Source organism: Chelonoidis abingdonii, chromosome 1, assembly GCF_003597395.2.
Source record: "Chelonoidis abingdonii isolate Lonesome George chromosome 1, CheloAbing_2.0, whole genome shotgun sequence".
NCBI classification, from domain to species: Eukaryota; Metazoa; Chordata; order Testudines; family Testudinidae; genus Chelonoidis; species Chelonoidis abingdonii.
In genome coordinates, this window is record NC_133769.1 from 38535580 (window position 1) to 38560026 (window position 24447).

Below are 24447 nucleotides of genomic sequence, written 5' to 3' on the forward strand. Positions count from 1 at the left end.
CGAGCGTGGCGAGCTCTGATTGGCCCACGTTCCTACGGGCTCACTGTCTGCTCCAATGGGCGCTGGGATTGGAGTACGCGTGGAGCTGACACGGAAATCCGAATGGGGGCAGCAGCTGGGTCCGGCGGACCGGCTCGGTTTGCTGGTTGCTAGGGTGGCTGTGGGGGGTCGTGTGGCGCTGTCGGTAGCCGGCTCCTGAGCGAGGGGTGGCAGCTCCCCGCTCCCCCTGCCCCGCGCCATGAGACCCTGGCTCCGGGGCGGCTGCGCGCTGGTGGCCGCGGCGCTCGTGCTGTGCGTCGCCTTGCCGCTAGGACCAGCCACCCTCGGCCTCGGGGCGCCCGGCCAGCAGGCCCGCTCATGGGCTGCAGCACTGCACGGGGCATCGCGGACCTTCAACCAGGTGGGGCTTGCGGGGGGCGGCCGGGAGCCCGCAGAGGCGGGCGTTAGCGGCCACACGGTGCCCCGGACATGGAATCAGGCGTCCGGGGCTCCGAGAGCACGGGAGCTCCCAGCTTGCGCCGATCCCCGACAGAGCCTCACTCCCGGTCCGGGGCTCTGGTGAGCAGAGGGCGGCCGGCGCCTCACCGTACTGGGAGATGAATATGCTCAGTTCGCATCTCGTTTTGGGGCGCTGAGCTGAATAGGGATTGAGACTCAGCAAATTGGGCAGTGGTTCATTCAAGCGCTTCTCCGCCCGGTTGTGCGTCCAGCTGCGGGAACGGGTCTGCTCCGGCTCTACCGTTCTGTGTGTGTGTGAGAGAGAACTATATGTGTGGGACATACAATCCCAGTATTGAGATATAATCCCGGCCCCTTGACTTCAGTGATGCTGGTTTCATGGCTGCCATATGAGAATGTGAGCGAAATCCCAATCTTAATAAAGACTATTCCAGAACCCAACCCGCGTGCAAGGAAGTTCGCAGCCCTAGGCGAAACTTCACTTGCAACCCCCCCAGCTAACCCCGGCCCCCCACGAAGCAGACTACATCAGCCCCCCCCCGGGGAGCCTCCCACCGCACTGACAGCAGCTACCCCCCACGATACCCTCTACAGCGACACACTTCCCGCTCCCGCGGGGGGCTGCCCACATCGGCACCCGCTGGCAGCTAACCCTGCGGGCAGCTATGCCCATCCACCGGCACTAAGCCTGCCTAGGGAGACTTCCCACTCTTCCTCTCCCGCCGGCAGTAACCCTGCCTGGGGAGACTTTCCCCTTCCCCACACCAGCAGCCAACCCTGCATGCGGGAGCCTCCTGCGGAAGCTAACCCTGCTGAGTAGCCTGCCCCAGCTCACCTCGGTTCTGCATCCTCCACTGAGCACATGGCGCTGTTCTAATTCTCCTCCCCCAGGCTTGCGGCGCTGATTGGAGGAGACTTTGGAGCTGGGCTGTGTGCTCAGCGGAGGAGGCAGAGCAAGGTGAGCTGGGGCGGGGAGCTGTTTCCTCTGTGCGCCCCCCCCCCCTCGTTATTGCGGCAGACCTCTTCCGTGCGCCCCCAGCCAGCTCACCTCCATTTCCTCACCTGAGGGGGCTTTTAGGTGCCCCCAACCACTAGGCGCCAGCGGCTGCCTAGTTTGCCTAAATGGTTGCACCGGCCCTGCCAGAACCTTATTATAGACTCTAGACTGGAAGGGATCGAGAGGCTATCGAGTCCAGGCCTGCCTCAGGGCAGGACCAAATACTGTCTAGCCATCCTGATAGACATTTATATAACCTACTCTTAAATATCTCCAGAGATGAGATTCCACAACCTCCCTAGGCAATTTATTCCAGTGTCCAACCACCTGACAGTTAGGAACTTTTTCTAATGTCGCAACTAAATCTCCATTGCTGCAGTTGAAGCCCATTGCTTCTTCATCTATCATTAGTGGCTAAGGTGAACAAGTTTTTTCCCTCCTCTGATGACACCCTTTTAGATACCTGAAAACTGCTATCATGTCCCCTCAGTCTTCTCTTTTTCCAAACTAAATAAACCCAATCTTTCAGCTTCCTTCATGGTCATGTTCTCAAGACTTTAATCATTCTTGTGTGCTCTTCTCTGGACCTCTCCAGATTTCTCCAGATCTTTCTTGAAATGCGGTCCCAAAACTGGACACAATACTCCAGTTGAGGCCTAACCAGCGCAGAGTAGAGCGGAAGAATGATTTCTCGTGTCTTGTTTACAACACTCCTGTTAATGCATCCCAGAATCACATTTGCTTTTTTTGCAACAGTATCACACTGTTGACTCATATTTAGCTTGTGGTCTGCTATGACCCCTAGATCTCTTTCTGCCATACTGCTTCCTAGATAGTCTCTTCACATTCTGTATGTGTGAAACTGATTGTTCCTTCCTAAGTGGAGCACTTTGCATTTGTCTTTATTGAACTTCATTATGCAAACGACAATCTAGGTATCATGTACTATTGTAATTTACCTTTCTTTCCATCTGTCTTCTCCCCCTCTCCCTGTTGCCTTTCATCCCTTTGTCTAATATAATATTTGATTGTAAGCATCAAAATCTTGTTTTACGTTTTTGTAAGCACCTATCACAACTTCACATGTTGTGGAAGTCATAAATATTGCTTACCTATTACACTTATTTGATTACTTTTTAATAGTTGTTTCATATTATTTAATATTGTTTCAATAAAGCTTATTTTTAAAAAGTATTTTGTCTTCTGTAGGGATTAGCAGATACAGCAAAAAAGAATTTTGGTGGTGGGAACACTGCTTGGGAAGAGAAAACCCTATCCAAGTATGAATCCAGGTACAGTATATCTATGGACGTTTACTTTGTGACTAAGCCATGCTTCTCATCTGCAATAATGTTATAGCATAAATACTGAACGCAATTTGTAGAATAATAAAATAAAAGCTATGTGTTCTTAATGATTTCTGATAAAATGGAACGAATTTGATATTTCCATGGGTAATAGCAGTTTTTGGTGAAGACTACAGTCCAGTGTTTTAACCCTCAATCTGATTTTTACCAACACCACCAAAAACTAAGCTGTTGAAAATCTTGTGAGGTTATTTAGCAATTTTATTGAGTAGTGTTTTTTTTTCCTCTGTCAGAGCTATCACAGCCTTGATCTTAATCCCAAACTGTTGTCATATGTGTTGCACTAGAGTTTGTTAAATGAACAATCGCTTCCTAAATGCCTGCAGTATTGTAGAATGCAGTGTTGTTTTAGCATTGTTGGTCCCAGGATACTAGAGAGATAAGGAGAGTGAGGCAATATCTTTTATTGGACCAACTTTGACAGACAGCAATCCAAAAGTCCAGACTTCCTTCCTGTTTGAATGCTAGAACAATTTTATACTTTACCTTTCCATTTCTTTCATATGCAGGATAAAAAACCTGCCAGTCTGATTGTAGTCTTCTCTCAATCTGCAAATTCAGTATTGAATTTTGGTCTCTGGATAATAAGATGCTAGTGTGAAAATTCTAGATTTGAGTTACTACAAAAGTGTGGATTTATATTGCTTGTCAATATCTGATTTTACGTTAGATAAATATTAAAAATATTGCGACTGAGAATATTTGTTTTCTTTTTTTCCTGTGCAACCCACTATAATCTATAAATATAATTGGTTAAATTAAAGTGGTTCTTGTGATTTTGTTCGTCACTGGTACTGGCATCTTAGTTGACGCAACATTAACTATTTTTATGCTTCTGCACGGGATGTTTTGTTGCTATATTTGGGAACAGGCCCAAATCACACCACAAAGTGATCACATAATAAAAGTTAAGAGGTTGGAGATACTCAGTATCTCATACCATTCTTAAATTTAATTTTAAACTTGTAATTTTTTTCACTTCTAGTGAAATCCGTCTTGTAGAGATCATAGAGAACCTGTGTGACAGCAGTAACTTTGAATGCAACAACATGGTAGAAGAGCATGAAGAACATATAGAGAACTGGTGGTTCAAACTGTAGGTAACAATCTCTAGTGAGTTCTTTATTTGTGGATAAATATCTAAGAGGACAATCCTTCGTTACCAAATCCTGTGCCTGATCAATAAGAATAGCTCAGCCTCCCTCCCTCCCGCTACAATAACTCAGTAAAAAACTACTATTTTTTTCTCTGTGGTTACTGATCAGTTAGGATTGTGGAATCAGGGTAAACTGTGGAGAAAGTTCATAGTGTAGCCATGATATTATTCTGATGTTATTTGATATTTATACTGCACCTTTCATTCCAAAGACTCTAAAAGCACTTTATTACTCTATATGCAAAGTATTATGAAATGCAGCAGTCTCAGGACTGGAAGGTAGCACCCATTCGGCATGCATTACAGCAATAAGGAAAGGTAGAAATTTAGCTAAGACACCCTGGCAAACGTTGCTTCTTAAAAATATCTTGAGATCTCTATTTAAGTACCTTGAGCAAAAAGACCTAGCTCTTCTTAAATTTGGAAAGATAATGCACAATAAATGGCATATTGTTCTGTTTACCTTGGATGGATGAGTTGCTAGATCTATGAGCCTGTGGAGTTTCTTGTTGTTTGTCCTAGATGAACATTGCCTTAAAGACAATTCTTCTGTTTTTTTTTTGTTGTTTTCCTGACTTACTAACTCACTCGATAGCAGGTTGATGCTAATGTGAGTCCAGGGATTTGATTCCTTGTGAACGTGTAGCATTTTTCTAATAGTCTTCGGTACAATCCCATGGTTTCTGTTACTGTTCCCATCCCGATCAATGGTTAAGATTTCTATGTACTACTGTAATATAAATAAATAATCATACTAAGCGAGGATGGCTTTGTAGGATTCCATATCTCTTCTTCATAGTTCCAGATATTTTCTCAGTTTACAAGTAAAAAAGTAGCTCCTCTAACTGCCAGTTCTGCCAGTTTAACCTGGGATTAGTAGGGCCACTTGTGCTTGTATTATTTCATCATGTACTCCATCACATCCCTGCAGCCTGCCGCTTCCTGCAGTTCTCATTGGCCGGGAATGACGAACTGCAGCCACTGGGAGCTGCAGGGGGCCGAGCCTGCAGACGGTCAACGTCGGCAAAATGTCCTGTGGTCCGCAATCGGCTTATCCTGATGGGCTGCATGCGGCCCACGGGCCATAGGTTGCCCACTACTGGTTTTGACTATATTCCATACCTTAAGAAAAAAAATTAGTTGGTTGGACTGTTCCCTCACTCTTTACCTTTCCCTTTATTTTTTTTTAAAGTCAGGGGATATGAAATAAAAAACCAAACTTTTTCTGTTTATTACACTTCTTTCATTATTTAAATAAAGTAATTTGGTTTTGGGATACCATCAAATTCTGGAAGGCTTCTAGCAACTAGTCACTGAATTAAGATAGTTCTTTCCATTGTTGACAGAAAACAATTGTGATCCATTTTAAAATTATTTAATCTGTATGTTTTGATTATTTTTATTCTGTCCTCCAAAACTACACTTCACTTTTTTTATAGTAGTCAGCCAAGGTGAGAAGTTTGCCCATGTGCTACTCTCGAGAATTGTGTTAAATGTGTATTTCAAACAGTAGAGTTTTGTTGACTTGTGTGATGAGCTAGAAACAGGAATCTTTACTCCTTTTAAGAAATGAATATCTTTATTATACAGAAAGAAGAAGTATCCTGATTTGTATAAATGGTTTTGTATAGAAACTACTGAAGTTTGCTGCCCTGCTGGAACATATGGACCAGACTGCATTGGTATTTCTTTAAATTAAAAATTACAGTAATTTTAAGCCCATGAGTATATTGGCTCTGTTTTATCCAGTCATCTAATACTTGTCTGTCCTGAACTGCTTTGTAAAAAATAGAACCTTGTTGGAGACTCCATCTGACTTAATGGGGGTCCAGATCAAAAGAGGTGAGAGGGAAGTGGTGCCTTGAAGTGGGGGCTGAGCAGGCAGAACCATAACAGTGAGGCAAAAAGAAGGGTTAGTGCCCAGATACCGTGATATTTACAATAGCAGTACAGTAAATAGCAAGAATTGTGTGCACATATGGAAGTAGTGTAGCTGAAGTAGAGTAGCAGTTGAGAGGCAAGAGACAGCAAAGCATCCTGGAGACTGCTGGGGAAGATACAGGCAAATCCACAGTTGAGGGTCAGGTGGAAGGGAGAGTACGAGAAATGGGAGCAAGGCAGCTGGTGAGGTTTAGGAACAGCAGCAGAGGAGGCACAGTAGCTAGGTGATTCTCGAAAAAGAGTAGGAGAAGTAAGTGGGAAGAGGAATGGGTTAGATCAAAGTGACACTACATCTATGAGACAACTACAGACCTGGCTGAGTGGCAGGCTAAGGCTGCCCTCTGAAGTGATGTCATGGTAACAGGGTTAGCTCAAAAATGGACCTCTCTTATAAGTAGTGCCATTAATACCTACCTGCAGTTGAAATCTGATCATTCTTCACAATCCAATTATCTTTTTGTTAGTTGCTAAATAGATGAAGCCTGATTAAATGAATTCCAAGTTACATGAAACTTATTTGTTTTCCTGAAACCCAAATTCACTTAAGTGGAATAAACTTAGTCAAAACTCCAGTAAGCAGGTAGCAGAGACATAGCTATTTTATATTGGCGCTGGTTGGAGTTGAAACATTTGGATGTGCAAGTGAGCAAAGGGTAGGCCTATTCCTCAATCTAGGCCTCTTTGCTACCTTTTTTCAGGAAATCTATTTTCTTAACTCTGTTTTTCAAGAAATGGTATAAAAGAAGTTCAGCACAATAGGTAAACTCTAGATAACTCCAAAATTCTTATGAAAACCAATCTTTATCTGAAACACATTATTTTAATTTCAGATGTCCTTAAGACATTGATTATTGGCATTGACCTATATACTGAAGTACAAAATGAAGACCCTGTCATGGAACATTTTTTTTTGGTTTCAGGAGTAGAACACAACTAATGAGGAGGTTCTGCACATGACATGATCTTCCAACATGAAAAATAAATTCCCTCTCACTTTTTATTGGCTAATTTGGGAATGGATGGGTAATGGAAGAGTTGGGGTTGGAAGGAGATAGAAAATACACCTGTTTAGAATTTCAAGGTGTTGTGTTTTATTTCCCCCCCCATAGTAATGAAAAGTTCTAAGTTATAATGTTTTAACCCTCTTTATAGCATGTCACGGTGGATCAGAAAGGCCTTGCCATGGAAATGGTAAATGTGATGGAGATGGCACTAGAGGTGGGGATGGATCATGCAGTTGTAACAGGGAGTACACAGGAGAGTTTTGTCTAGAGTGCGCTGATGGTTATTACAGCATCCTGAAAAATGACACACATTCTGTTTGTGCAGGTAACTAGCATTTGCTTACCTCTTTGTGTAACCCTTTGTTAGTACTTAAGAATTCTGATATATTTAATAAAATATCTTAGAAAATCACGCAAGTAGAGGATATAAGATGACAAGAATGAGGAGAAAAGAATTAGAATGTTAGATTACCGTGTCTTAGTGAGACATATCAGTCATGCACATATTCCATTGTGCTGGAGTATCTGAGGATCTGGCAAATCATTCTCCTGAACGGTCTTTGTTTTTTTGTTAATCTGTTCTGACAGTAATCTTTAAGTAACTTTGTAGCATATTTCAATTCTTAAATTTAACTATTGATTTTAATTGCAGAAATAATATATTAAAATATGTAGCAAATATCTTATGAAATTTTGACCTTAGATTACCATATGGTGGTCTACTTTATAGCCTGTGTAATAGTCTGTTCCGGTCACTTCACAATATTTTTAGCCAAAATCCGTTTAAGTCCCATCTAAAACAAAAATCCTCACAGTTGTATATCTTGAGTCTAACACTCTAATTTTGCAATTCAGTTCAGAGCAGACTTTAGTAGCTTAAAAAAAACTGATAGTAGGATTTAACTAAAAATGTTACTTAACGTTAACTGAACTATTAGTAGCACTATTTAGCAGTGTTTTAATGCAGTTATGTAGCACTTTTTTTTTCCCATCTAACTTGATTCATATTATGATCTAAAGAAATTTATCCAGTAGTATCAAATCCTAATACTGGATGCATAGCATGTTTCACCAGTGTTTTTGAGGTCAGCCATCTCAGGTGGTTGGGTCCTAAAGCAAAATTGGGTGCTAAAAAAAATTGTTTGCTGATTCAGTAGGTAGCACTGCTCTGGGTTAGTACTAAACTAGTGCCCCAACACTGTACTAGTGAACAAAGGGTTGCAGGAGTTGCCATATTTCTGATGAGAGGTGAAATTGGTTCCAGCCACTTCCAGTGATCAAATAATCTCACGACTCTCTTCTCAAGGGTGCCAACCTCTCTGTACTTACTAAGTTCTAATGTGGGTAACTATGTTCTGTCCCACCTCATGTAGTTAGTTTCACTTGACTTTATTCTTCATTAAAATTATGCAAAATACAAAAACAAAAATTCTAGCTTGTTGTATAGTGTTGCTAGTTAAAGTGCTTGCTCTCTTCCACTCTATAGGTAGTCAGATTTTGGTAGTGGGTGAATGGAAGTGTGTGTCGTTAAAAATAAAATAGCATATGATATTTATAAAAACTCAGATTTATTCTGAAGCATTATATTTATACGTTAATGTGATCAGGTAGTTTCTGGTCAATCCTAGTATTTAGTTGCCTGAAGACTTAAACTTTTTGAAAGAAAATCTAATTTTGTTTAAAGCATAAGTTAATGTAGCTCTGACTGCTCAAAATCTCTTTCCAGCTTGCCATGATGCTTGTAAAACTTGCTCTGGCTCAACTGACAAAGACTGCAAGGATTGTAAAGAGGGCTGGATCAAAAATGAGGACGAAACCTGTGTGGGTAAGCAAGGTCTTGTCCACACTAACACAAAGTTAAATGCATTTTAAAAAATAATTGAACTTAACATTGATAAGCTTAGACCACATCAATTTGAAACCATTCCACTATAAAAGCATTTATGATATCCTTCTGGAAACTAGCTCAGATGTGTTCTGTGATTTATGGTAGTCTCTTGATTCCTGACTTGTAACATAATGCATGGAACAAGTAATCTGAACTGAAAGCTTGCATCTGTAATCCACTGAACCACAAGTGTGTGTGTATATATATATATTTATCACACTTGGTGATAAACGTGGGTACATTTGAATACTAAATATTTTTAATTAATGCTTTAGAAATATCTTGAATGGCATTGTACTATGTATTGTGGGATTGCTTAAGAGAACTGATAGAAAAGTTGTGCAGAAAACTGATGCCATCTCCATGCTACTGTATATCTAAACAATGCTAGTAGGGTCTAAAGCTGTCAGAACTCTGTAAAGGTGTAGTATAGAGCAGAGGTTCTCAAACTGTGGTCCATGGACTGCCAATGGTCCACGAGCTCCATTCAGGTGGCCTGCAGATAATTCCCTCTAAGGTGCGTGCCTGGGTGCCCACACATGAGAGAGTGGAAGGGCACCCATCTAATTAGCAGAGCCGCGCATGCGTTGCTTCGCTAATTAGGTGCCTGCACCCTGGAGAAGACGCACATGTAAGGTAAGGTGGCCTTGAGGAGGAATAGGGGTAGGTGGGAGAGGATAGTAGGGGTGAGAAGAGGAAGTGGGAGGAATTTGGGACGTGCAGGGCTGTGGCGACCACAGAAAGAGGTGACTTTCCCCAGCTCCAGGGGTGCAGCTGCCAGGGAGAGACTCCTCTCCTTCCTAGCCCCAGCTCAGGGTGCTGCTGTGGCAGGGGAGAGAGGGAGACACACTCCCCGCTCCTCCCCCCCCCCAGCCCCAGCAGGGGAGAGAAGGCATATCCATTGCATTAGAAAGGTAAGACTACTGATATTAAAATGAGTTGTGTGCTTTTATTTGTAGAACAACAAAACCATCTATTAAGCTTTTTTATATATATAGTGCTTTTATCCACTTTTTAGTTTAGTGGACTTGCACACTTTCCTTGAATTCACAGCCAAAATGAGCATGTACTTGGCTTCCTAAAGTGGCATTAATGTTCAACATGGCTTGTTAATCACACTTAATTTCTTCTCCAATCCCGTATTGTACTTTCCTCTTCAATCTTGTATCTTTAACAACACCTAGAGCACTTTGCTGGCTTGTAACATGGAAGCAGCAAAAGCAGAAGTGTTCTAGTGAGGTGGAAGTGACTGTCTGAATATTGCAAGTTACATACAGTAGAACCTCAGAGTTGCGAACACCTCGGGAATGGAGGTTGTTCGAAAGTCTTAACATTTTGTTCAGAGTTACAAACATTTATGGTTGTTCTTTCAAAAGTTTACAACTGAACATTGATTTAATACAGCTTTGAAACTTTACCATGCAGAAGGAAAATGCAGCTTTTAGCCATCTTAATTTAAATGAAACAAGCACAGAAACAATTTCCTTGTCTTGTCAAATCTTTTTTTAAGTTGTCCCTTTGTTTTTTTAGTAATTTACATTTAATACAGTGTACCGTATTTGCTTCTTTTAGTCTCTGCTGCTGCCTGATTTCATACTTCTGGTTCCAAATGAGATGTGTGGTTGACCAATCAGTTCATAATTCAGGGATTCATAACTCTGAGGGTCTACTGTAATGTTTATCTGATCAGTGTGGGAGAATGCAGACCTCCAAGTGTTAGACTTGGAAACACATAGGATGTGAGGTTTTCTCAATCTCAGTTGCTTTTTATTTAACTTGAAATCATTCCAGTCTGAAGTGTCTGTCTCGCTGTTGCTCTAAACAGAATGAAGCTTCATTAGTACTTGAGTGTTAAATATACATTTTCAAGTTGGGCAAATTAATTTTGGGCACTGAAAGCTTTTTGCTTTCAGGACGTTGTGGACCTGATGCAACCTCATTGGATGGGAGTTGATAGCAGTCTTTCTATTAACTTCAGAGGACTTGAATCATGACCTGTAAAAAAAAAAAAAAAAAAAAAAAAAAAAAAAAAAAAAGTTCTTACAAGATGTTTAAGATTAACACTTAAACATTATGTTAACTGTTAACCTGTGTCATTTCTTATGTTTCAGATGTGGATGAATGTGCTGTAGAAGCTTCTCCTTGCAGAGATGATCAGTACTGTCTAAACACAAATGGATCTTTTATATGCAAAGGTTTCCTTTCAATTACCTTAACATTTAGAATAATATTTGATCTGTACAGGATGGAACAACTTCTGTTATTTTCTTCTATTAGACAAGCGTGACTAATACTATTGATTCAAAAATACCCATATTAATTTAACTATAATTTTTTTTCTGTCCTAACCACAAGTTAGAATAAGAGGATTTGCTGTTTGTGTCCTCTTCCTTTTTTCATATTTCATTTTGAGGGATGTTTGTATAATTGACATTATCTGTAGTGTGTCTTGAAGTTTGTCGCTGGTGTTCAGAATCTGAATGTATTAATGACACATACTGCTATTTTGTTACAGCCTTGTCTACATCACCATTATAAATCAACTTTGTTTATAAGACAGTTAAAGCCTCTTATACTATTTGTAGCAGTAAATGATATAGTTACACCTAGAATACCATTAATTATTTTCGGCTTTTCCTTGCTCATAGCTTTCTGAAACTTTCTTTATTGATCAAACTTTCTGTGCTTGGTTTCAACTTAAAGTGAACTCTTCTGGAATGCTTGAAGAAAACTAAATATATATTTCCATTTCACAAAGTCCTCACAATGTAAACTAAACTAATGTACTGTTGCCATGTTAAACCCTCACTGCAGAAAACTGTCTAGCTAAATAGTAGAAACTATTCAGCTTAATAATGGGTAACCGCCACTGCCCACAGGGAATGTTTAAATGTTATTAACCAGCACAGGCAGTTTCTTTTCATGTTCTTTGTTTCCTTTTTAAACCAAGGAAGCTGAATTACCCTTTTCCCCAAAATCCAAATTGAAGATCACAAAATTAAGTGCACAACAGTGAAGAAACTAATTTGGAGCTCATCAGGGGCTGTCCTATTGTTCAATTAAGCACCCTTATAATAGTGCCCAGTCCTGATTGGGAAGAGATGGGGAGGGGCCTATAGGTGGCTTTATGTTGAACACGTGAATGAGTTAGTATTATTTTGGGAACTATAATTTCTTTCACTCCCCCCTCACTCCTTATTGATGTAAATTTGTGAGCTTAAATTCAAGATACAGTCTTTTCTGTTTACATCTCATCTGCATTCCGGTATACATTAATGGTGTTTTGTTTTAGCATGCGATACTAGCTGTGTAGGCTGCACAGGAGAAGGTCCTGGCAAATGTAAAAACTGCTCGTCTGGATACACAGTAGAAGATGAAAAGTGTACAGGTTAGTTGGATTTTTGAGTTATTCTTAATGTACTGTAGTGCACTTGCTAGATCAACATATGTCCCAAAAGCTGGAATACTAGATGGGTTATTGTTGATTATCTCTCTTTAATGTTAGTCTGTTAGAGCTTCATGTTTGGAAATGCTTCAAAATGTTTCATAAAATAAAAAGCTCAGCAGTCCACTGGTTTTATGTAATAATAGAGATTCCTTCTACTATTCAGATGCTCTGCATATGGCTAAACTGATCTACAGCAAGGCCTAAAAAACTAGACACTGCTACACAGGGGGAAAAGGTACTGCATTTAACACTTAATGTTTGTTCCTGGTATATCCATTATAGTGACAAGATAACTCATTCAGGAGAGTCAAACATATAGTCGTCATGATTTCTGACCTGAATTACTGTACATGCTCATGTTATGCAGACTTTAAGCTTTAATTTTTATTAAAGGCAAGCTTGCAAATATGAACAGTGTAGTTTGTCATGTCTGCAAGAGTTAGCAGGCAGCCTGAAACAATGCTGCAGCCATGTGGACTCTGTCTCCTATTAATCTAATTTTAGAGTGGCAACTCTGAAGCTCCAGGATGATGATTAATAATTAAAGCTTTGACACTAAAGTATTTCATTGGGAAAAGGGATGGAGTGAAGCCCTGGAGGGGTGGAAATGTTAGTTACTGTGGAGAAGGAAGTTTGTAGAGAAGAACAGAGGGACATACAAAGAAGGAGCAAAAGAGTGGAGGGAAGATTACTTCTGCCTGTTATTTTGTTGTTTTGTTTTTTTTTACTGATGGCCTAAAGAGGAGCATTTTCTTACTGAATGTGACCATTTGGTACTGAAAAAATAGTTTACTACGCAAAGCCTCTAATCTCCCCTCAATGTCTGTGCAAATCTTCAACTAACATCTGTGAGATTTGCTGTATATTGAGATGAGTACAAAGTCCTGAACTTATCCCACCCCATGAACAATTAAACATGGAATCAGCACACTGCTCCCAATGAGTTTGACATCTCTGTCTGAAGACAGCAGAATCAAGACAGGTTACTCTGACAGAAGTCAAAACTATGGGCAGCATTTCTGCCTTCTTCAGTACTGAGGAGCAGTAAAGGAATATACTAGAAGGGCCTTGACATCCACAGAGGAAGAGAGCAATGTTTATCTTCCCCTGTTGAAATTAAATATGTCTTGAAAGTTCTTTGCAAACCCCCTACGTAGCTGATTGTTGGACACTTACATGGGACTGGTGCTAGCAGTTTTCACTATGAATGAAACAATTACTTGTTTTAAAGCAGTTAATTTCTTTTTTAGATATTGATGAGTGTAACCTTGCTGAAAAGGTGTGTTTAAGAGAAAATGAAGACTGTATTAACACCCCAGGCAGTTACAAATGTGTCTGTTCAGAAAGCTTTGAAGAAAAAGATGGTATTTGTGTTCAGACTGAAAAAACAGGTGAGTGACTTAAAAAAAGGCCCTTAAACTAGAAGTACTTTAGTACAGCATGCCTAACATACAGGCTTACAAGGTGTGAATACTTTACAGCTTTGTCACTATATTTGTTCTGAGAGTATCCTGTCACTTCCACTTTCTCATCTGTGAGTGCATGTGTACACATCCATCAACCCTTAATCTGGGCCTCCTTTTTTTGATGTCTTTAATTTTAAGTTGTTTGTGGGTAGAGACATCTCTATCATATCCCCCCTTAGTCTCCTCTTTTCCAAGCTTAAGAGTCCTAGCCTCTTTAGTCTCTCCTTATATGGGACCCTCCAAACCCCTAATCATTTTAGTTGCCCTTTTCTGAACCTTTTCTAGTGCCAGTATATCTTTTTTGAGGTGACGAGACCACATCTGTACACAGTATTCAAGATGTGGGCGTACCATGGATTTATATAAGGGCAATAATATTTCTCAGGCTTATTCTCTTTCTCTTTTTAATGATTCCTAACATCTTGTTTACTTTTTTGACCGCCTCTGCACACTGCGTGGACATCTTCAGAGAACTGTCCATGATGACTCCAAGATCTTTTTCCTGACTCGTTGTAGCTAAATTAGCCCTCATCATATTGTATGTATAGTTGGAGTTATTTTTTCCAATGTGCATTACTTTACATTTATCCACATTAAATTTCATTTGCCATTTTGTTGCCCAATCACTTAGTTTTGTGAGATCTTTTTGAAGTTCTTCACAGTCTCCTTTGGTCTTAACTATCTTGAGTAGTTTAGTATCATCTGCAATGTCTCAGAATAGTGGTATGCTTATATACTAAATAACTCAGCAATGATAGCACAAACATTGAAAATGACGATTGTACTTTACATTTTTTGTGTGTTGTAAGTTTAATGGTGTTGATACCCTTGCTGTCTTGAAAAAAAACAGTTAACGACTGGATTGCTAAGCAGAACCGTTTTACCTGAGTCAGAAAGCATCAGTGATGTGTCTCTATTGACATTGAATTAAGTTGATCTTAGGAGGGAATGTGGGGAAGAGTTGATTGAAAAGGAAGGTAGAGCTGGAGATAAACAACTTAGATTTTTGGGTTTACTTAGTTGACAATGCGTCCGAAAGCTGCATCGTACAAAACTATACATGGACAAAGGCAAGAAGTAGCATAGGAAGGAAGATAATCTTAGGACCTACCCCTTAAGCCTCGAAAGCAAGGTCATGGTTTACAGTAAGCAATATGGAGATAGAGCTTCAGCAGGAGCACTAGCTATGCAGACAGGAAAATATCCTGTCTTGTCTACATTGCAGAGTGTTATTGCAAGCGTAAAAAAAGTGGAGGTGTAACACTGCATACCACTGTGAGCAAGGAATATTCATTTTGGGAAAAATTCAACACTAACTGATGAGAGGCATAAACGTTTGCAGCGAACTTAAACGGACAAGCAATAGTGTTAACAGTGCTGTTATTATATACCATAACTGCCTCCCCAGGATCCTACATGACAGTTGCTCACTGTTTTGAAACTTGCTGCCCTGCAGTCATGCGCCCTTCCCCTTTAAGCCCCATGAAGTTCTGAGAGCGGCACGCTGCTCAGGTACCAAAAGAGCAAATATTAATGTGGAATTTTTCAGAAGACAGGAACTGCTGGATAGACATTAGTCTGACCCAGTGTGATATTCTAAGGTTTATCCAGCCAGTATCTGTCTACAACAGTGGCCATGCAGGTGCCCCAGAGGGGTGATAACACATAATGACAAATGAGCTCTCTCCTGCCATCCATTCGACCCTCTGACAAACAGCCATTAATGCTTACTCATGAATTAATCTAGTTCTTTTTAAACCTGATGTATCCTAGCCTTCACACCTCCTCAGCAAGGAGTTCACAGGTTGACTGTGCGCTGTTGAACAACTTCCTGGTATTTATGTTAAACCTGCGCATTAATTGCATTGGTGTCCCTAATCTTGATTATGGAAAGTAAATAATTTCTTAGTTGCTTCTCGCACATCAATATTTATATACCTCTATCATATCCCCCTTAGTTCCTCTTTTCCAAGCGAAAGATCCTAGCCTTTTATCTCTCTGCTTATAGGGGAAAACCCATCCACCACTAATCATTAGTTGCACAAACTTTGACGTTTTCAGGCCAAGTATATCTTTTTTGAGTGAGCGAGACACATCTTATGCACAGTATTCAAGATTGGGTGTACACAGGACTATATAAGAAATAAGAATCCGCCTCAGGGGGCGAAGTATAGCTGTTTGAGGTTTGGCTGCAACACCAAGGCTGAGAGTTCAATCGCTTGCGAGAGCACTAGGGATGCTGGGGAAAATAGTACTTAGCCTGCTAGTAGAATGCAGGGGCTGAATTGATAATCTTTCAGGTCCCTTCCATGCTATGAGATAGAGAATAAGATAAAAACACGGCTCTACAACAAACATACTTCTGAAATAAATGTGTCAATACTTTACTAATTCTTGTCAATGAAAGAAATGATGCTTAAATTGCGGATTGGTCTAGTCTAGCTGTTGGGCTCCGACTAACAAGCAGTGGAATCTCTGCAGGTAGGTGACAGGTTCGATGTCTGTGACATCAGAAGGTTTGTCGATCTTCTCATGAAAGTGATCTTGTAGCCGCAATAACATTGAGTTGATGGCAGCCCTCATAGCGTTCAGATCAGATGAGGTGGGACGTTATTTGATTCACGAGGAGTAGCTGTTTGCTGCATAAGGGCAATGTTTGCCATCAATTCCATTGGCGCCGTCCATAGCCGAACCTATGACAATGAACACATTTTGAGAGTGCATAAACTAGACAACTCAGTGGCAAGCTTGATGTGGCTATTTGAGTTTTGCTCTCTTGCTTGGTCTGCAGCTGGATTACAAAGTACGCGTTTCTCGTGATGGGAGTACGTCGTGCAAGAATTCCACTACATCAAGAAAGATTGGCCACTCTGACAGTCATTGGACGCGTGGGAGGAAAGTGTTCAGCATCCACCACTTGTTGGATCCAGAAGATGTTGTTACCACCCTACGACTCACATCAGCCTGGTTGACGAAGAACTTGTCAGGCATTGACAAAAAAGCAGCTTCAAGTACCTCTGGGAAATTTCAAGGTAAGTGAAGCTAAGATAAAGAAGGGTGTGTGTTGGTCCCAGATGCGTGAACTTCTTGAGATGATGCATGTGACCATGCCACTGCGTGGCAAGGAAGAGCAGGAAGCCTTCAGTTAGTTGGCAAATTCTGAAAAAAACAAGGCAGACAACTAAGGGTTGGTGGAAAACCTCCTCAAGCATACAACGCCTGGTGCACTGTCACTAAAGATCATTTTGTGCAACTTTCATCTAATTTTTATCAGCGAAGTGTGATGGCAGTTGAGCAACAGCAGGCGAGCGATTTCACCAGGAATTGCAACAAGAGAAGCTATAAGGCAAATGGCGGCACAATGCTTGCAGATATGCTGGACCAGTGAAAGAGATCTCCATTTATGAATACAAGGACAAGCCAAGAAGCGCGAGTGACCTGATATAGGACCAACTATTACATAAGTTGCCTTTGTTCATAATAAAATTTTATGTATATAACCTTTTGCTGATTTTAAGTGTTTCATACACGGACGGGTAAGAATACACTGTAAAGCACCATAACACATGAAAGACCTAGGTTTACATTTATGATTAAACTTTACTATCACACATACTACTGAAATAAATGTAAAACTTAAATATCTAGTAGCCAATCAGTGTTTAATTGTCAATTTGAATTCAGCACATCAAAATACATAAGATGAAATACCACAGTTTATCTCTGAGCAGACGACTTCGCAGAATGTGACAGTGTAATATGTGGACATATACTCCTATTTTATGATGGGTCCTGGATTTCAGTCTCTTCCCTAGCAGCCTAAATTTGGCTTCCAGGACATCTCTCCTACCCGTCCCTATGTCATTGGTACCTACATGTACCACGAACACCGGCTCCTACCCAGCACTACACATAAGTCTGTCTAGATGCCTCGAGCAATGCGCAACCTTTGCACCAGGCAGGCAAGTCACCATACGGTTCTCCTGGTCATCACAAACCCAGCTATCTATGTCCTGATGATCAAATCTCCCATTACTAACACCTATCTCTTCCTAGTGACTGGAGTTCCCTCCTCTGGAGAGGTAACCTCAGTGTGAGAGACAACCCCAGCACCATCTGGAAGGAGAGTCCCAAATATGGGAAGGTTTCCATCTGCTCCCATTGACTGCTCAGCTTCCCTGGACCTTTCATCCTCCTCATATTTTAATCTGACCACATTACTGAGCTTGATGTCAGCATTACAGGGTGGAAATCTATGACCTGTAATATGGGGGAGCGGACAGTCACATTAAGTGGTGATGGTCCCTGTTGATGTTTAATCTTAGTCCATGTGAGCCATATTGTGCAGAAGTCCTTCTTAACCCTTCCTAATGTCATGAAGGGTTGAGCTATGCTTGCTTTCAGTATAATTTTCACAAAGTAGCTAAGTTAGCCATACATGTGTGTGCAGTCTTAGCTGTGTTCTCTGTGTCCGATCTACAGCCCACTAAAATCAGTAGAAATATTCCCATTTTCTTCAGTGGGCTTTGGATCAGGTATTTTGAGTTTAACAAAGAATACAGGTGTGTTACATGTTCACAATGTGAATTAATGAGGTTATAACTCAGAATGTTCAAAAGGCACTTCTTATTTCCCTGTTAAGTGTCAGTCTCCTACGCATCTGTTTGGGATATAGGTACAAGAGTTTGTTTTAATTGGAAGAGGGTGTCTCTCCTTGTTATCAAAATTCCTGAATTGTTTATTCTTAAACTTAAGTCAACATTATAATACACTGAAAACAAAGGCTTAAAACGGAAAAAGCTGTGCTGCTGCTATTGTGATTGCTTCTGCTATAAGTGTATTCTAATTAAGTCCTTTGGAACATATATGATATGGAAACACTGGCTCCAGTAAGCATAGGCTCTGTAGACTGGAACCAGGAGACTAATGCAAGCAGGCCTCTCCCCAACATGACTTGACACATGTTGCTGGTTCTTTCTTGATGGATACTCTTCGGTAGTTTCTCTTAACACAGTAAGTTTCCAGAGTCAAAAGGTGACACATACGGTGGTACTTATTGTAAAATGTAATTAGAGGCTTTATTCTAACTGAGACACTTCTTACAGGAGAAGAAGTAGAGACATTGGGAACTGCACCTCCATCTGCTGGACATGAGGATTTATGATCTGCATTCCAAAGCAAGACATTAATTTCTACACTTTAAATTATTGGACTGAAGTGCTGTTTACCTGATGTACTGTGGAAATGGTGTTGAATATTCAGGTTGCCAGTATGATTATTTTGGAAACTGATAGTGATGAATTGCCCTCCCAGCTGCATTTCTTCATTCACTCAAATAAATGCCACTTTTATACAGGTTTAATAAAACCTTCAAACTACAAACTTCACTCTAGATGGATAAAGTATAGCATTTGTTTGAATTGGTGTAATTGATTTTAAAACAGTTTATTCTTAAGCAAACTGCCTATTTCTCTTTCTAGCATCTATTAGGAATGATCATCCTTTTAGAAGGGCTTGAGTTTGTTGAACTTCATAATTCAAACAAAATGGACTGACCATCTGGGGACTTTGGCCGTGAATATTTTTTCTATACTAGAATTTGGCTTTTAGAAACTGTAAAAGGGAGTCTTTTTGGAAAACTCTTGTCTTAAATGAAAGCAGAATGCCTAATATTGCATTCAATAAAGATTTATTTTGACTGGTATGAGTCTCAAGTTGCAGAATATCTCCACGCTTTGCTTTAAATAGAAGTTATAGGGGAAAGTAGGTTAAAGGAGAAAGTTTACTTTGCAGTTTCAGTAATGGGAGAAAAGTGCTCTCACTATCTGAGCAAACTTAGTGGCATGTTTCTTCAGGAAGTTGTCTACAAAACCAGATGAGTTCAAATTTCTCCTAAATAAAGCGGTTACATTAAATGTTGTACTAGATGTTGTACCTACCCAAGGCATGGTCCCTGCACCAAAGAGCTCATAGTTATAAGCAGCTGCCTCTTTGGGGTTGATTGAAATCTGTTTTCACTAGATACTACATAGGCACAACAGTAACTACTTTGCTGGTGTGTATACAGTGCACAATATATTATTAGTATCTTGCCAATGACAAAGCAATGGGTTATATTGAAACTAATATTACTATTTGTATTAATTCTTCCTTTGGCAGTCTTGTCTTTAGTGAATTGTACTAGGTACAGTTTAAGTATGTAAGTATCTGAATTTTTCCATGTGCCAATTGATGTAAAAATCATCTTTAACAATGAGCTTGACAGTGCTAGTGTCTTCAGAAATAGTGGTATGAGTTTATATACTAAAACTCAGCACATGATAGCACAAACATTGAAAATGAAGCTTGTTACTTTACATTTTTTTGTGTGTGTGTAAAGTTTTTTAAATGAGTTAGTGCTACCATTGCCTGCTCTTGAAAAAAAACAGTTCAACCACTGGATTTCTAGAGCATCAGAACCGCTTTTACCCTGAGTCCTAGAAAAGCATCAGTGACTGTGTCTTCCTATTGACAAATTGAATTAAGTTGCATTCTTAGGAGGGAACTGTGGGGAAGAGTTGATTGGAAAAAGTGAAGGTAGAGCTGGAGATAAACTAAACTTAGATTTTTGGGTTTACCTTATGTTGACAATGCGTCCTGAAAGCTGCCATCTTACAAAACTTAATACATTGGACAAAGGCAAGAAGTATCATTAGAGCAAGGAAGATAATCTTAGGAGCTACACCCTTAAGCAATCTGAGAAGCAAGGTCATGTTTACAGTAAGCAAACTGGGAGATTAGAGCTTCAGCAGGAGCACTAGCTATAGCAAGAGCAGGAAAAAATATCTCTGGTCTTGTCTACATTGCAGAGTGTTATTGCCAAAAGCAGTAAAACAGTGGAGGTGTACACACTGCAGTACCACTGTTGGCAATGAAACTATTCCATTTTGGTGAAAAATAAAACTAACTTGATGAGAGGCATAAAACTTTTTGCAGCGAACTTAAACTGACAAAGCATCAGTGTAAACATTGCTGTTCATTATATTACCATAACTGGCCTCCCCCAGTATCCTACAATGACCAGTTTGCTCACTGTTTTGAACTTGGCTGCCCTGCAGTCATGCGCCCTTCCCCTTTCAAAGCTCCATGAAGTTCTGAGAGCCGAGCACGCTGCTCAGGTACCAAAGAGCAAATCATTAATGTGGAATTTTCAGAAGACAGGATACTGGGCTGGATAGACATTAGTCTGACCCAGTGTGATCATTCTTAAGGTTTATCCAGACCAGTATCCTGTCTACCAACAGTGGCCAATGCCAGGTGCCCCAGAGGGAGTGAACCTAACACATAATGATCAAATGATCTCTCTCCTGCCATCACATCTCGACCCTCTGACAAACAGCCATTAATGGACTTAACCTCATGAATTTATCTAGTTCTCTTTTAAACCTGATGTAGTCCTAGCCTTCACACCTCCTCAGCAAGGAGTTCCACAGGTTGACTGTGCGCTGTTGAACAACTTCCTTGTATTTATTTTAAAACCTGCTGCATTAATTGCATTGGTGGCCCTAATTCTTGTATTATGGGAACAAGTAAATAACTTTTCCTTATTTGCTTTCTCTGCACCACTCATGATTTATATAACCTCTATCATATCACCCCTTAGTCTCCTCTTTTCCAAGCTGAAAATCCTAGCCTTTTTAGTCTCTCCCTCATAGGGACCCATTCCAAACCACTAATCATTTTAGTTGCACTCTGATGCCAGTATATTTTTTAGATGAGGAGACCACATCGTATGCAGTATTCAAGATTGGGTGTACCATGGACTAATATAAGAGCAAGAAGATAGTCCCCCAGGGGGCAAGGGATAGTTCAGTGGTTTGATGTTTGGCTGCTAACACCAAGGGCTGAGAGTTCAGCCCTTGCGGGAAGCAACTAGGGATCTGGGCAAAATCAGTACTTAGTCCTGCTAGTGAAGGCAGGGGCCTGGATTGAAATCTTTCAGGTCCCTCCAGTTTATGAGATAGAGAATAATAAATAACACACTGCTCCTACAACCAAACATAACTTCTGAAATAAATGTAGTCAAACTTTACTAATTCTTGGCACTGAGAATGAAATGATGCTTAAAATTGCTGATTGGCTCTAGTCTAGTGTTGGGCTCCAGACTACAGCAGTGCAATCTCTGCCAGGTGGTGACAGGTTCCAATGTTCTGTGACCATCAGAAGGATCTTGTCCGATTCTTCTCATGAAGTGATCTTGTAGCCTGCAATAACATTGATGTGTGATGGCAGCCCCTCAATATCGTTCAGATCCAGATGAGTGGAGACTGTTCATTGATTCATCGAAGACGAGTAGCTGTTTGCTGCATAATGGCAATGTTTTGCCAACATTCCAGTTGGTCATGCCGTCCATATGAAGGAAACCTATGACAACATGAACAACTTTTGAGAGTGCATAAACTATGACCAACATCAGTGGCAACTTTGTGGCTATTGAAGTTGTTGCTCTCTGTCTTGGTCTGCAGACTGGATACACAAAGTACTGCTGTTTTCTCTGTGATGGGATAGTCGTGCAAGATTCCACTACATCAAGAAAGATTGGCCACTCTGACAGTCATTGGAGCAGGTGGAAGGAAAAGTGTTCAGCATCCACCACTTGTTGGAATCAAGGAAGATTTTGTTACCACCCTACCACATCAAGCTGGTCTGACGAAGAACTTGTCAAGGCCATTGAACAAACACAAGCAGCTTTCAAGTACCTCTGTGGAAATTTCCAAGGTAAGTGAAGCTAAGATAAAGGAAGGTGTGTTTGTTGGTCCCAGATTCGTGAACTTCTTCGAGATGATGCATTTGACCATGCACTGCGTGGCAAGGAAAGACAGCATGAAAAGCCTCCAGTTAGTGGCAAAAATTTCTTGGAACAACAAGGCAGACAACTACAGGTTGTTGGTGGAAAACCTCCTCAAGCCATACAAAAGCCTTGTTGCAACATGTCACTAAAGATACATTTTGCACTTTCATCTAGATTTTTATCCACCGAACGTGGAGCAGTGAGCAACAAGCACGGCGAGCGATTTCACCAGGACATGCAACAATGGAGAAACGCTATAAGCAATGGAGGCATCAATGCTAGCAGATATGCTGGACAGTGAACAAGAGATCTCCATTTAATGAATACAAGAGAACAAGCCAAGAAGCGCGAGTAGACACTGAATAGGACTAAACTATGTAACTAAGTTTTTGCCTTTGTTCATAATAATTTATTTATATAACCTTTTGCTGATTTTAAAGTGTTCAATACACGGACAGGGTAAGAATACACGTAAAAGCACCAGTAACACATGAAAAGACCTAGGTTTACATTTATGATTAAACTTTACTTATCACACAGTATCTCTGAATAAAATGGTAAAAACTTAAATATCTAGAGCCAATCAGTGTTTAATTGTTCAATATTGAATTCAGCCACATCAAATACATAAGATGAAATACCACAGTTTATCTCTGAAGCAGACGACTTCGCAGAATGTAGACAGTGTAATATATGGACATTATTATCCCTTTTATGATTGCTAACATCCCTGGTTTGCCTTTTTGACTGCCACGCACACCACTGACATTCAAGAACTACCACGACTCCGATCTTTTCTTGATAGTTGATAGCTAAATAGCCCATCATATTAGAGAATTGGGTTATATTTTCCAATGTGCATTATTTTAGCATTATCCACATGAATGTCTTGCCATGTTTGTGTTGCCCAGTCACTTAGTTTTTGTGAGATCTTCTGAGTTCTTCACATCGTTGATCTTAATTATCTTGAGCAGTTTCATACCGTCTGCCAAAGCTTTGCCACCTAAGTTTACCCAGTGGTCTAACACTCAGTATGGCTGTGGCTTATGTTTTGATAAAAGTGGTGAATGGGCTGGATGCAGGCCATGCTGACAAAGCACTACCGCCCCCCGACACACAGGCTAGGCGCAACCGTCAGACCCTCCTCTCCCCGGCTTGCAATTGGAAAAGCGACTGACAGTCTAGTACGGGGTCTCAACTCAAATGACCAATGAAGGCCACTGAGGAGTAGTCTGGCTAAGGGCCGAGTTAACTGACACCGGGTGGGCTGCCCTCAGCTCCGACCCACTCACGGCTTCATGAGGCCCTGGCCCTGCCGGCGACACGGAGTCTGGGGTGCCGCCCCTTCAGCCGACCCCCAGTTCGCCAAAATCGGCGTCCCCAATCCCACGCCAATCCACCTCCCCGTGCAGCCAGAGGAGGTGTGGGTGTGGCAGGGGCGCAGGGCAGGGAGTTTGGGTGGGGTGCAGGAGTGAGGGGTGTGGTGGGGGTCAGGGTGAAGGAGGGGTGTGGCAGGGGCTCAGGGAGGGAGTTGGGGTGGGGTGCAGGAGGGTGGGGGGTGGCAGCAGGGGGTTAGGGCAGTGTGTTAGGGTGGAGAGGAGTGGGGGTGGGCAGGGTGGGATCAGGGAAAGGGGGTTGGGTTGCAGGAGGGGTGCGAGGTGCAAAGCCAAGGGGCTCTCAGGGCAGGGGGTCAGGGTGCGGCAGGCGCTCAGGGAAGGGGACTGCGGTGCAGGAGGGGTGCGGGGTGCAGCAGGGAGTTCAGGGCAGGGGGTTGCGGTACAGGAGCGGTGTGGGGTGCAGCGGAGGCTCAGGGCAGGGGTGCAGGGTACAGCAGGAGGTCAGGGTGTGAAATGGGACTCAGGGCAGTGGGTTGGGTGCAAGAGAGGTACGG

General features: G+C 41.3%; 1 protein-coding gene across 1 annotated transcript; it reads left to right on the forward strand.

The window, feature by feature from the left end:
• The first annotated feature begins 2669 nt into the window (after positions 1–2669).
• On the forward strand, positions 2670–19430 carry CRELD2 (CRELD disulfide isomerase 2). The gene is made up of 9 exons (XM_032776486.2): positions 2670–2748; positions 3809–3919; positions 5570–5661; positions 7073–7249; positions 8651–8749; positions 10924–11007; positions 12105–12200; positions 13511–13651; positions 18832–19430. Exons 2-9 carry the CDS (start codon positions 3873–3875, stop codon positions 18888–18890), a joined length of 795 nt encoding a protein of 264 aa, XP_032632377.2. The 5' UTR covers positions 2670–2748; positions 3809–3872; the 3' UTR covers positions 18891–19430.
• Positions 19431–24447: the final 5017 nt, after the last annotated feature.